Here is a 14,490-nt window from a genome sequence, read left to right as displayed (position 1 = left end):
GGCCACTGCAAACCAACTCCGGACGCTTGCACTCCTTTGTGCATCTGGCTTACATGAGTCCTGGAAAGTCGAATCAGGGTCATTTGGCTTTGCAGGCAAACGCCTTACCACTAAACCATCTCTCCATCCACTACAAATTTAAAATACTTGCTGCCATGTCCAGCCATTTTTGTTTCATTTTTTGAGATAGACTGACCTGGAATTCACTATGTAGTCTCAGGGTGGACTTGAACTCACAGGAATCCTTCTACCTTAGCATCCCAAGTGCTAGAATTAAAGGTGTGCACCACCACACCTGACTCAGCCTTTTAATTAACTTATTTATTTGCAAGCAAAGAGAGAGAAAAAATAGGCACATCAGGGCCTCCAGCACCTGCAAATTAATTCGAGACACATGGGCCACCTTGTACCTCTGGTTTACATGTGTCTTGAGGAAATTGAACCTGGGTTCTTTGGCTTTGCAGGGAAATGCCTTAACTGCTAAGCCATCTCTCCAGCCCCTGAGAGGCTTTTTTGAACATATCCTTGGTCCTGGTTTTGACTCCCCACCCCACTTTTTTTTTCTTTTTTTTGGTTTTTGTAGGGTTTCACTCTAGCCCAGGCTGATCTGGAATTCACTATATCATCTCAGGCTGGCCTCAAACTCACAGTGATCCTCTTACCGCTACCTTCAAAGGGCTAGGATTAAAGGCCTGCACCACCATGCTTGGCTCCCTCCCCCCTTTTTTTATTCTTTATTTATTTATTAGCAGTAGAGAAGGGGAGAATAGGAAAGAATAGGCATGCCAGGGCCTCCAATCACTACAAACAAACTCCAGATACATACCACCTTGTGCATCTGGCTTATGTGGGTTCTGGGTGATTGAACCTGCGTCCTCAGCATTCTCCAGCCTCTGGCTCCCTTTCTTAAATATATTCGATACTTCCTCTTTTCCTCCTTCAAATGCACTAGACTTTGATATTCAGCCATTGTGGTCTAGCAAGTGTGTTATAATCACATTTGTTTTATTTGCTTAGTGCCCATCCCATATATTCATTACAATGTAAAATACTGAGTTTGGAATATGCTGTGCTTTTACAAATTTTGTATCACAATCTTTCCTATTTATCTCCTTATGCTTTTTTAAAAAATTATTTCTTAGAGAGAAACAGATAGAAAGAGGCTGATAGAAAGAGAATAGGTGGAGAATGGAATTTCAAAGGGGAAAATGTGGGGGGTGGGGAGGGAGGGAATTACCATGGGATTTTTTTTATAATCATGGAAAATGCTAATAAAAACTTTATTTTAAAAAAAAAGAAAGAAAGAGAATAGGGATACTAGGGTCTCTAGCCACTGCAGATGAACTCTAAATGCATGTGCTGCCTTGTGCATCTGGCTTGGATGGACTGGGGAATCGAGTCTGGGTCATTAGGCTTGGCAGCCAAGTGCCTTACCTGCTAAGCCATCTCTCCAGTCCCTCCTTATGTTTTCTTTTTCTTTTTTTTAAACTTGAGAGGCAGAGAGAGAAGGAGAGAATGGGCAAGCCAGGGCCTCCAGCCATTGCAAATGACTCCAGATGTATGTGCCTTTTTGTGCATCTGGCTTACATGGGTCCTGGAGAATTGAACTGGGATCCTTTGGCTTTACAGGCAAATGCCTTAACCGCTAAGACATCTCTCCAGCCTGCTTATGCTTTTTTGAATAGAACATCCACATGCTTTCATTGTCTGCCTATCTTACAAACTTTCCAATAAAAAATATTTATTAGTGGACTCTGATATATATATATATATATATATTCTTGGATTTGAGGATTCTTTTTTCTTTTTATATTATCTTGTATGATGGCAGTCACATTTCTAAAATCAATTGAGGACATGGAAGCAAATTGTTAATTTGAGGTTGAAATGGAGGACGGTTAGAAGAAAAATTGTAAGAAAATATTTTAAGTACACTAATAGAAAGTTGTATTGATTTTGCTTCATTTATCTGTTACACTATTTTATATTTTCACAGCATCTGATGACCAGTGAAGACTCACCAATTATTGAATATTATCCACCTGATTTTAAAACTGACCTAAATGGAAAACAGCAGGAATGGGAAGCTGTGGTATTAATACCTTTTATTGATGAGGTTAGTATAGCAAACAATTATGTATACACATGTTCTTTTCAAAAAAATTATTATGATTTTTTTGTTATTTCCCTAGTCTTCTTACCCAACCCATTCTCCCCACTTTGAGCTTCCCCTTCAGTAGTTTCCTTTCTCCTTTCATATCATATTTCCTTCTGCTCTTCTCCTTCCCCATACTGCTCGTTCCTACACATATTTTAATTTTAAAATATTTTATTATTTACTTACTAGAGAGAGAAAGAGAAAGACAATGGACATACTAGGGTCTGTCCGTGATGCAGACAAACTCCAGATGGATGTGTCACTTTGTGTATCTACCTCTGCATTGGTATTGGGTTGTCAAACCTGGGTCGGCAGGATTTGCAGATTAAGTGCCATTAACCACTGACCCATCTCTTCCAAATACACATATATTCTTTGGAGTTTTTCTTTGTTTGTTTGTTTTTGGTTTTTTGAGGTAGATGCTCTCTCTAGTTCAGGCTGACCTGGAATTCACTATGTAGTCTCAGGGTGGCCTCCAATTCACAGCAGTCCTCCTACCTCTGCCTCTCAAGTGCTGGGATTAAAGGTGTGTGCCACCATGCCCGGCTTCTTTGTTTGTTTTTTTGAAGTAGGGTCTCATTCTAGCCCAGAATGACTCGGCACTCACTCTAGTCCCTGGCTGGTCTCAAACAGTTACCCTTTTACCTCTGCCTCCTGAGTGCTGTGATTACAGCCTTGCAACACAATGTCTAGCAAATACATATATTTTGGGGGGGGGGTTGAGGTAGGGTTTCATTCTATCCCTGGCTGATCTGGAATTCACTGTGTAGTCTCAGGGTGGTCTTTAACTCACAGTGATTCTCCTACCTCTGCCTTCTGAGTGCTGGAATTAAAGGCATGCACCACCACTCCTGGCCCAGCGCATATATTAATAAAGTTATTTTACATAAATTGGTGAGCAATTAGTTTTATTCATCTGTGTTTTATAAATGAGATTTAGGTACTCTCTTCTTTGCTTGAATCAAAACTTCTTAACTATGCTAATTATAAGGCTGGAGTATATTCATTAATGTTAGACAAAGCATAAAAATTTCAGAATATGAAATATTACAAATGTAAAGAGAGCTATAGTAAAAAAATTAGGTCAGTTCCTCAAGAATAGATAAAGTTTAACAAAAAGAATGGATAATATAAGAAAATAGTAAGTTCCAGGCTAGCTTGGGTTCCTGGGATACAGAGTAAGACTGTGTATCCATAAAAAAAAAGAGAGAGAGAAGGAAGGAGAGAAGAGGAAGGTGGTAAGGGAAAGAAGGGAAAGAGGAGGAGGAGGAGGAGAACACATGTAGGCTGAAGGTATAGTTCAGTGATAATGGTACTTGACTTACACGTACAAAGCCCTGGTTTTTTGACCCTAAGCACCATACATATAAAAAATAAACAAGTAAAAATGTCCATATACCTAATAACAGAGCTTTGAATATATGAAACAAAAACTGTCAGGACAGGGGTAAAAAGCTAAATCCATAATTGCATGTCGAAATTTCAATATTTCTTTTGAAGAATAGATAGCTCAAGATATTAAGAATATTTTTCAGGGCTGGAGAGATGGCTTAGCGGTTAAGCACTTGTCTTTGAAGCCTAAGGACCCCGGTTCAAGGCTCGGTTCCCCAGATCCCACGTTAGCCAGATGCACAAGGGGGCGCACGCGTCTGGAGTCCGTTTGCAGTGGCTGGAAGCCCTTGCGCGCCCATTCTCTCTCTCTCCCTCTATCTGTCTTTCTCTCTGTGTCTGTCACTGTCAAATAAATAAATAAATAATGGATAAAAAATAAATAAAAATTAAAAAAAGAATATTTTTCAGAGCCTGGCATGGTGGCGCACGTTTTTAATCCCAGCACTCGGGAGGCAGAGGTAGGAGAATTACCATGAGTTCAAGGCCACCCTGAGGCTACAGAGTTACTTCCAGGTCAGCCTGGACCAGAGTGAAACCATACCTCAAAAAAAAAAAAAAAAATTAGCCGGGCATGGGGCATGGTGGCACATGCCTTTAATCCCAACACTTGGGAGGAAAAGGTATGAGGATCATCATGAGTTCAAGGCCACCCTGAGACTACATAGTGAATTCCAGGTCAGTTTTGATTTAGTGAAACCCTACCTTGCGGGGGGGAGAATATTTTTTAAAACAAGAATATTTTTAAAAATATGTATGTTTTAATTTATTTGCAAGCAGAGAAGCACACAAAAGAGTATGAGAGAGGTTAAGAGAGTGAGAGAAAGAAATTGGCACACCAGGGCCTCTTCCCACTGTAAACCAACTCCAGATATATGTGCCACTTTGTGCATCTGGGTTTATGTGGGTACTGGGGAATTGAACCTGGGCCATCAGGCTTTGCAACCAAGTGCCTTAAACCTCTGAGCCATCTCTCCAACCCAAGAATAAAGATTTGAATAATGCTGTCAACCTACTAAACTTCATTAATATTGGTAGAATGCTTCACTTGATCACAGAATGCATATCCTTCTTTTTTATTTACTTATTTTATTTTTTGGTTTTTCGAGGTAGGGTCTCGCTCTAGCCCAGGCTGACCTGGAACTCACTGCAATCATCCTACCTCTGCCTCCTAAGTGCTGGGATTAAAGGTGTGTACCACCATGCCTGGCTATTTATTTATTTATTTGAGAGACAAACAGAGAGAGAGAAAATGGGTGCATCAGGGCCTCCAGACACTGCAAATGAACTCCAGATACATGTGCCTCCTTGTGCATCTGGCTTACATGGGTACTGGGCAATCAAGCTTTGTACAAGGATTCTTAGGCTTCATGGGCAAGCACTTATTCACTAAGCCATCTCTCCAGCCCTGCGTATCCTTCTTTTTTTGTTAATGCTATTTTTTGTTTGTTTGTTTGTTTGTTTATTTTATTTATTTATTTGAGAGCTACAGGCAGACAGAGAAAGAGGCAGAGAGAGAGAGAGAGAGTATGTGTGTACCAGGGCTTTCAGCCACTGCAAATAAACTCCAGACGCATGTGCCCCCTTATGCATCTGGCTAATGAGGGTCCTGGGGAATCGAGCCTTGAACCGGGGTCCTTAGGCTTCACAGGCAAGTGCTTAACTGCTAAGCCATCTCTCCAGCCCCTTCTTAAGTGAAGGATTAAACTTTGCCAAATTAGGATGTATATGACTTATTTATTTTTATTTCTATTTTCTTTTTTTTTTTTTTTTTGAGATAGTATTTCACTCTAGTTCAGGCTGACCTTGAATTTACTATGTAGTCTCATGGTAGCCTTGAGCTCCTGGGGATACTCCAACCACTATCTTCCAGGTTTTGGTATTGAAGGAATGTACCACCACACCCACCATGATATGATTTTTATTTATTTTTCTTTAATACTTAATTATTTATATGTGACAGAGAGAGAACAAAAGAGGCAGATAGAAGGAGAGAGAGAATGGGTACTTTAGGATCTTTAGCTGCTGCAAATGAACCCTAGACACATATGCCAGCTTGTGTATCTTTTTTACATGAGTACTGGGGAATTGAACCTGGGTTCTTAGGCTTTGCAGGCAAGCACCTTAACTACTAAGCCATCTCTCCAACTCTTGATATGAGATATGACCAGTTTTGTTGTTGTTAATGTTGTTTTCTTTTTGTTTTTCTTTTTAAATTTTTATTAACATTTTCCATGATTATAAAATATATCCCATGGTAATTCCCTCCCTCCCCACCCCCACACTTTCCCATTTGAAATTCCATTCTCCATCATATTACCTCCCCATTACAATCATTGTAACTACATATATACAATATCAACCTATTAAGTATCCTCCTCCCTTCCTTTCTCTACCCTTTATGTCTCCTTTTTACCTTACTGGCCTCTGCTACTAAGTATTTTCATTCTCACGCAGAAGCCCAATCATCTGTAGCTAGGATCCACATATGAGAGAGAACATGTGGCGCTTGGCTTTCTGGGCCTGGGTTACCTCACTTAGTATAATACTTTCCAGGTCCATCCATTTTTCTGCAAATTTCATAACTTCGTTTTTCTTTACCACTGAGTAGAACTCCATTGTATAAATGTGCCACATCTTCATTATCCACTCATCTGTTGAGGGACATCTAGGCTGGTTCCATTTTCCAGCTATTATAAATTGAGCAGCAATAAACATGGTTGAGCACGTACTTCTAAGGAAATGAGATGAGTCCTTTGAATATATGCCTAGGAGTGCTATAGCTGGGTCATATGGTAGATCAATCTCTAGCTGTTTTAGGAACCTCCACACTGTTTTCCACAATGGCTGGACCAGATTGCATTCCCACCAGCAGTGCAGAAGGGTTCCTTTTTTTCCACATCCCTGCCAACATTTATGATCATTTGTTTTCATGATGGTGGCCATTCTGACAGGAGTGAGATGGAATCTCAATATAGTTTTAATCTGTATTTCCCTGATGACTAGTGACGTAGAACATTTTTTTAGATGCTTATATGCTATTCGTATTTCTTCCTTTGAGAACTCTCCATTTAGCTCCATAGCCCATTTTTTGATTGGCTTGTTTGATTCCTTATTATTTAACTTTTTGAGTTCTTTGTATATCCTAGATATTAATCCTCTATCAGATATATAGCTGGCGAAGATTTTTTCCCATTCTGTAGGTTGCCTCTTTGCTTTTTTCACTGTGTCCTTTGCGGTGCAAAATCTTTGTAATTTCATTAGGTCCCAGTGGTTAATCTGTGGTTTTATTGCCTGAGCAATTGGGGTTGTATTCAGAAAGTCTTTGCCAAGACCAATATGTTGAAGGGTTTCCCCTACTTTTTCCTCTAGCAGTTTCAGAGTTTCTGGTCTAATGTTAAGGTCTTTAATCCATTTGGACTAAATTCTTGTGCATGGCGAGAGAGAAGCATCTATTTTCATCTTTCTGCAGATATATATCCAGTTTTCAAAACACCATTTGCTGAAGAGGCTGTCTCTTCTCCAATGAGTATTTTTGGCATTTTTATCAAATATCAGGTGGCTATAGCTACTTGGGCTTACATCTGGGTCCTCTATTCTGTTCCACTGATCTACATGTCTGTTTTTGTGCCAGTACCATGCTGTTTTTGTTACTATGGCTCTGTAGTATAGGTTAAAATCAGGTATGGTGATACCACCAGCCTCTTTTTTGTTGCTCAGTATTATTTTAGATATTCGAGGTTTTTTGTGATTCCAAATGAATTTTTGGATTGTTTATTTCATTAACTGTGTTCTTCATTGCTAGTAATTCTGACTGGTTTTTCTTTATTATTTCTATTTCCTTATTTATGTCTTGTATTGCCTTCTTTATTTCATTAAATTGGTGTCCTGCATCTTCTTTGATTCCTTTGATTTCCTCTTTGATTTTTTCTTTGATTTCTTCTTTGATTGTTTTGCTGTGTTCTTTGACCTCTTTGAACATATTTATAATCATTCTTTTGAACTCTTTCTCAGGCATTTCCTCTAACTCTTTCTCACTGGAGGACATTTCTGATGCATTAATACTTTTAGGTGGATTTATATCGTGTTGCTTTTTAGTGTTTCTTGTGTTATAATGTATATATTTTTGCATCTTGGATTAAGTTAATGCTTGGATTTCCTAGCTAGCTGTGTATTCTTAGCTGTATCAATTGATTTGATGTAATATATTTTCAGGGTAGGACCTTAAGGTGTTAGGTGTAGCTCTTAAGACTCTCAGAGTAGCTACAAAGATGTTCTTAGGGGTTGAGTTTCCCTGCTATAGGAGTATTCAAGCAGGCTGAGTGGAATAAAATACAGGTAGATCCTAAAATTTAACTAAACACTGTACACATTCAATCAAAAACAGCCCTGAATATGTATGCAAGAGTAGTTATTATAACGACCAGATCCTCTATCAACAAAGAGGTTAAGATTTCTGGTCTGTTGAGGGATCCAAGTCAGCTTGCGACCAAATGAGACCCTTCCCTGGTGCAATCCCAGTTACCTTGGATGATTTTGGTCTCAGTCAAGTTGCTGCCTGGCTCGTCGGGCTGCTGTTCTGATTTCTGGAGCTGGGCACTTGCTTTTCCTGTGGGGGAAACTGAGCAGCTGCTGCTGCCTCTGCTGCTGCTGTAGCTGCCACTGCTGGAGCCACCACTGCTGCTGAAGCTGCTGCTGCTGTGTCCATTGCCGCTGCTCCCCCTGAAGCTGCTGCTGCCGAGTCTGCCGCCGCTGCTACTCCTGGGTCTGCTGCTGCTGGGGCCGCTGTTACCGGTGCTGGAGCCGCTGATGTTGCTGCCGAACTCTGCTCCTGCTTGGGTCCTGCTGTCAGCCCAAGTTGGCGTGGCCAGGTCCCGGGCCGCTGCTCTGTTTGCCGGAGCTGGGCTCAGGCGGTGGGGGAGGGGAGGGAGCCGCACCTGCTCTGGTTCTCTCGCTGCTCCACGCGTTCTTCTACCTCACGGTCTGCTCCTCCGTTGCTCGCTGCCGCTCTCCCCTCACGTTTCCCGAGTTGCGGAGAGTGCGGTGTGAGGGGAAAATCCTGCACCTGGCTTTTCCTGCGGCTCGATCCGAGTCTGGCGGCTTTCTGGTGCGCTGCGGCCACGCGGCGGTTGGCCGAGCTGCCAGAGCCTCTTTTCCCGCCTGTGCAGGCTCCGGATGCTCTGGAACTCTTCTACTTCTCCGCTGCCACTTCAATTTCCTATACACCTCATTTTTTAGTAAAAGTGTGTATTTTGCTGAGTTTTTTTGGTCTTTTTCCCCCCTAGGCTGCTTTGGCGTGGTACCTACGCCGCCATCTTAACCGGAAGTCTCTGTTTTTCTTTTTGAAGTAGGTCTCAGGCTGATCTGGAATTCACTATGTACTCTCAGGGTGGCGTAGAATTCATGGTGATCCTTCTACCTCTGCCTCCCTAGTGCTCAGATTAATGGCATGTACCACCATGCCTGCCTGGGGTATGAATTTTAAATCAGATATTTTGATGAGGTTTTTCTTTTTCTTTCTTTTTTTTTTTTTTAATTTTTGCCTCATAGATTCAACTAGTTTACATTCTCACCAGCAGTGCTTAAGAGCTCTCTCCTACCCATATCCATGCCAGCATTTGGTGTTTGTTTCGTAGTTACTGACATTCTAAATGAAGTAAGATGGAATCTCAATGTGGCTTTTATTTGCATTTCTCTGATGACCAGTGAGGTTAAACATTTTTGTAAATTTCTTTTGTTATTTTTATTTATTTATTTGAGAGAGAGAAAGGGTGCACCAGAGCCTCCAGCCACTGCAGATGAACTCCAAATGCACACGACCCCTTGTGCATCTGGCTAACATGGGTCCTGGGGAGCCTCAAACCAGGGTTCTTAGTCTTCACAGACAAGTGCTTAACTACTAAGCCATCACTCTAGCCAAGGTTAAACATTTTTTATATGTATTGTCCATAAATAAGTCATCTTTTGGGGGCTGTCCATTTCGTTATCCCATTTATCAAATGGGTTGTTTTCTTGTTTGATTTTTGAGTTCTTTGTATATTATAGCTATTAATCCATTATGAAATGTATAGACATATAGCCAGCCAGGATTTTCTCCCATTCTGTAGGCTGTTACCCAATTCACATTTCCTTGGCTGTACAGATGATTGGGCATGTTCAGGATGGTATAGCTGTAGACCCTTTTACTATACAGAAACTTTTGAATTTCATGATAAAAGTTCCTCATTGTTAGTTATTGGACTTACTTCCTGAGTGACTGGGTTCCTATTCAGAAAGTCCCTGCCTATACCTGTATCTTGAAGTGCCTTCTCTACTTTTCCTCTAACAGTTCCAGAGTTTAAGCTCATATGTTTAGATCTTTGATACATTTGAAGTTGATTTTTGGGCAGGTTAAGGAATAAGAGTCTATCTCTGTCTAAATGTGGACATCCAATTTTCCCAGCACCATTTATTAAAGAGGTCATCTTTTCTCCATTGTGTATTTTTTGTCATCTTTATAAAAATTCAGATGACTGTAGCTATGGGAACATATCTGGGTCTTCTATTCTGTTCCATTGATTTGTGTTTGGTGGGTGGGTATGTGTATGCATTCATAAATGCCACTGAGCATGTGTGGAGGCCAGAGGGCAACTTGAGGCTCTGTCCTCCCCTTTCCATGTCATGTGAGACAAGGTTTATCTCTGGATATCTCTCTGTTATTGTTCTTTGCTGAGCTTTCAACAAGCTTCCAAGAAATTCTGTTTTCACAATTCAGCCTTGCTCTCAGAATGCTTGATTACAGAAAACCAGCACATTCCTGGCTTCTTGCATAGGGCACAGGGCTGGGGATTAAACTCAGGTATTCAGTCTTTATCCACTGAGCTCTCTCTCCAGCCCTGCATGTCTAATTTTATACTAGTATGATGCTGTTTTCATTGCTATGGCTTTTTCATATAACTTGAAGTCAATAATAGTGATAACTCCAGCATTATCCTTTTTGCTCTTGATTGCTTTGGCTATCCAAGGTCTTGTATGTTACAAATGAATTTTAAAACAGTACTGTCTGGGCTGGAGAGATGGCTTACTGTTTAAGGCCCGCAGAGCCTAACAACCAGAGTTCCATTCCCCAGTACACAGTGGTGGAGGCTTTGGTGCGTCGATTCGGTCTGTCTCTCTCTGCTTGCAAATAAATAAGTTAAAAAATTTTTTTTGAGGTAGGGTCTCACTCTAGCTCAGGCTGACCTGGAATTCACTATGTAGTATAGGGTAGCCTAGAACTCATGGTGATCCTCCTTACTCTGCCTCCCAAATGCTGAGATTAAAGGTGTGCGCCACCATGTCCAGCTTAAGTAATTTTTTTAATTAAAAATAAATAATGTCTGGGATAGAGAGATGGCTTAGAAATTAAGGACACTTGTTGACAAAGTCTTAACAACCCAGGTTTGATTCCCCAGTACCCATGTAAAGTCAGATACACAAAGTGGCTTATGTGTCTGGAATGCATTTCCGAGGTAGAGTCTCACTCTAGCCCAGGCTGACCTGGAATTCACTATGCAGTCTCAGAGTGGCCTTGAACTCACAGTGATCCTCCTACCTCTGCCTCCCAAGTGCTGGGATTAAAGGCATGGACCACCACTCCCGTCTGGGGAATGCTTTTTTTTTTTTTTTTTTTTTTTGGTTTTTGGAGGTAGGGTCTCACTCTGATCCAGGCTGACCTGGAATTAACTCTGTCATCTCAGAGTGACCTTGAACTCATGGCAGTGGCAGTCCTCCTACCTCTGCCTCCCCAGCGCTGGGATTAAAGGCGTGCGCCACCACGCCCAGCTTGGAATGCATTTTTGTTATTAACAGGAGTTCCTGCCTGGCATGTCTATACTCACTGTATATCGGCCTCTATCTCTCTGTCTCCCTCTGTCTTAAAATAAAAATATTTCTCAAAGATTGTACTTTCTTGTGAAGAATGGCATTAGAATGTTGATGGGAAGCCAGGCATGGTGGCAAACATCTTTATTCACAGCACTCGGAAGGCCGAGGTAGGAGGATTGCTGTGAGTTCAAGGCCACCCTGAGACTACATAGTGAATTCCAGGTCAGCCTGAGCTAGAGTGACGCCCTACCTCAAAAATAAATAAATAAACGAATAACTAAATAAACAAAAAAGAATGTTCATGGGAAGTGCAGTGAATCTGTAGATTTTTGGTAATATATCCATTTTGACAACATTGATTCTTAAGTCCATGCATTCCTATCTTTTGCTCTTGTAGTGTCTTCAATTTCTCTCTTGAGCATTTTAAAGTTTTTGTTGGAGAGATCTTTACTTCCCAGGCTAAATTTGTTTCAAGATACTGTTTTTGAGGTAATTGTAAATGAGATAGGTTTCCTGATTTCTTCTTCAGCCTGTTTGGCATTGATATATATAAGGAGGCTACAGGATTTATATGTTAATTTTGTATCCTGCTACTTTACTAAGAGGGTTTATCAATTCTAAGAGTTTTCTGATAGCATCTTTAGGGTCTCTTGTACATAGAATCATATCATCTGCAAGTAAGGATTCTTTAGTTTCTTACTTTTCTATTGTTCTAGGTAAAACTTCCAACACTGAATAAGTACTGTACTGGGATTAAATAAGTGCATGGATTAAAGGCGTGCACCACCACACCGGCTTTTTTTTTTTTTTTTTTTTAAAGATAGGGTCTTTAACAGGATGACATGAAATTCACTGTGTAGCTCAGGCTGCCCTTAAATTCATAGTAATCCAATTACATCAGCCTCCTGAGTCCTGGTTTAAAAGTGTTCACCACCATGCCAGGCCTTTATTGAAGATTTTACATTACGCTCATCATGGCACTTGGGAAGTCCTTGTCTTCTTTTGTTGTGACTTTACTAGGATGATATTGGCTCTATGAAAAAGTTTGGTAGTGTTCCTTCCTTTTGTCTTTGCTTTGGTCTACATTTTGCTTTTATTTATTTATTTCTTTAGTCAAGGTCTTACTCTAGCTCATGTTGACCTAGAACTCATTCTGTAGCACAGGCTACAAACTCATGGTCATCCTCCAACCTCAGCCTAGCCTAGGTTTGCACTCTCACACCCGGTTTCTTACTTCTCTGGAATAACTTGAGCTACATGGATGTTAATTCATTTTTGTTGAGGCAGGTTCCCTAGCCCAGGCTGGATGGGAGCTCATGGGAATCCTCCTACCTCATTCTTATGAGCTCTGAGACCAAAGACATATGCCATCACACCCAGCAGATACTAATTCTTTACAAGTCTGATTGAATTTAGCAGTGATTTCTTTTTTTATTTATTTTTATTTTTTTAATTTTTATTAACATTTTCCATGATTATAAAATATATCTCATGGTAATTCCCTCCCTCCCTCCCACCACACTTTCCCATTTGAAATTCCATTCTTCATCATATTACCTCCCCATTACAATCATTGTAATTACATATATACAATATCAACCTATTAAGTATCCTCTTCCCTTCCTTTCTCTACCCTTTATGTCTCCTTTTTACCTTACTGGCCTCAAATTTAGCAGTGATTTCTTTTGCCTTAACATTTTTTTTATTCAGGAGATTATATATATATGGGGGGGGGTTTTTTTGGGGGGGGTTGAGATAGGGTCTCACTTTAGTTCAGGTTGACCCGGAATTCACTTTGTAGTCTCAGGGTGGCCTCAAACTCACAGTGATACTCCTACCTCCCGCCTTGCAAGTGCTGGGATTAAAGGCATGTGCCACCACGCCCAGCTCTCAGGAGATTTTGTTGTTGTTGTTCAATCTTAATGCTTGTTATATCTGCTTAAATTGTTTCTCTCATCTTTTAATATTGTAAAGAAATATTTTATTTACCTATTTGAGAAATTGCATGAGAGATAGAGAGAGTGAGAATGGGCATGCCAGGGCCTCTAGCCACTGCAAACAAACTCCAGATATTTGTGTCACCTTATTCATATGGCTTACCTGGGTACTGGGGAATCAAATCTGGGTCCCTAGGCTTTGCAGGCAAGTGCCTTAACCACTAAGCTATCTCTCTAGCCCTCATCTTTAAATTTTTATAGGTCTTATTTATTTAGAAACATCCATTTTTTTTTAGATTTTCCAATTTATTGGAATTGTAAGTTTTTAAGATGTGTCCTAGTAATTTTCTAAATTTCATTATATCTTTTCAAACATGTATTTAATGTATTTTACTCTAATCCTCTCCCATTATCTTCTCTTGGCACCCTTCCCCATTTCCCTTCCACTGAACTCCTCTCTGATGCTTTTTCCCCCTTCCCAAATCATCTGTGACAGAATACCAATGTATCCAATATGCAGGTCTTGTGCAAAGAATAACAGTTGCTCTTAGGTCATGATTGTAAAGACCACTTTGTGTCTGGAAGACATTGTTTCAAAGCTCTCCTCCCATTCTTTGGCTCTTACATTCTTTCTTCCCTCTCTTCTGCAGTGTTTCCTGAGCCTTAGCGAGGGGTTAATATAGATGTCTCACTTAGCACCAACCACTCAGGAGTCATTCTCAGCACTTTGACAAGTTGTAAGTTTCCTCAGCAGTCTTTCCCCCTATTACAATTCTATTCTGGCTTCTATGTCAAATCTTCAGTCATATACTTTTTTTTTAAATTTTACTAATTTATTTGCAATTAGAAAGAGAGAGAGAGAGAGAATGGGCACACCAGGGCCTCTAGCCACTGCAAACGAACTCCAGATGCATGTGCCCCTTATGCATCTGGCTTACGTGGGTCCTGAGGAATCAAACCTGGGCCCATTGGCTTTGTAGGCATATGCTTTTTCTTTAAAATATTTTGTCTCAGGTTAAAGCTGGGCATGGAGGTATACACCTTTAATCCCAGCACTTGGAGGCAGAGGTAGGAGGATTGCCGTGAGTTCAAGGCCACCCTGAGACTACATAGGGAATTCCAGGTCAGCCTGGGCTAGAGCAAGACACTATCTTGAAAAAA

The 14,490-nt window shown here is 40.6% G+C and overlaps 1 protein-coding gene across 2 annotated transcripts in view; it reads left to right on the top strand.

Moving 5' to 3' along the window:
- Nucleotides 1-14,490, top strand: part of Xrn1 (5'-3' exoribonuclease 1) — a 139,804-nt gene that overhangs the window by 38,093 nt on the left and 87,221 nt on the right. For both annotated transcript variants that reach the window (XM_045136277.1, XM_045136276.1), the window contains exon 15: nt 1,997-2,116. In XM_045136277.1, coding sequence (XP_044992212.1) covers nt 1,997-2,116 — 120 coding nt within the window. The remainder of the gene's footprint in view (nt 1-1,996; nt 2,117-14,490) is intronic.

Source organism: Jaculus jaculus, chromosome 17 (genome assembly GCF_020740685.1).
Source record: "Jaculus jaculus isolate mJacJac1 chromosome 17, mJacJac1.mat.Y.cur, whole genome shotgun sequence".
Classification (NCBI taxonomy): Eukaryota; Metazoa; Chordata; class Mammalia; order Rodentia; family Dipodidae; genus Jaculus; species Jaculus jaculus.
Note: the sequence above shows the minus strand (reverse complement) of the source record. Positions and strands in the feature narration are given on the sequence as shown.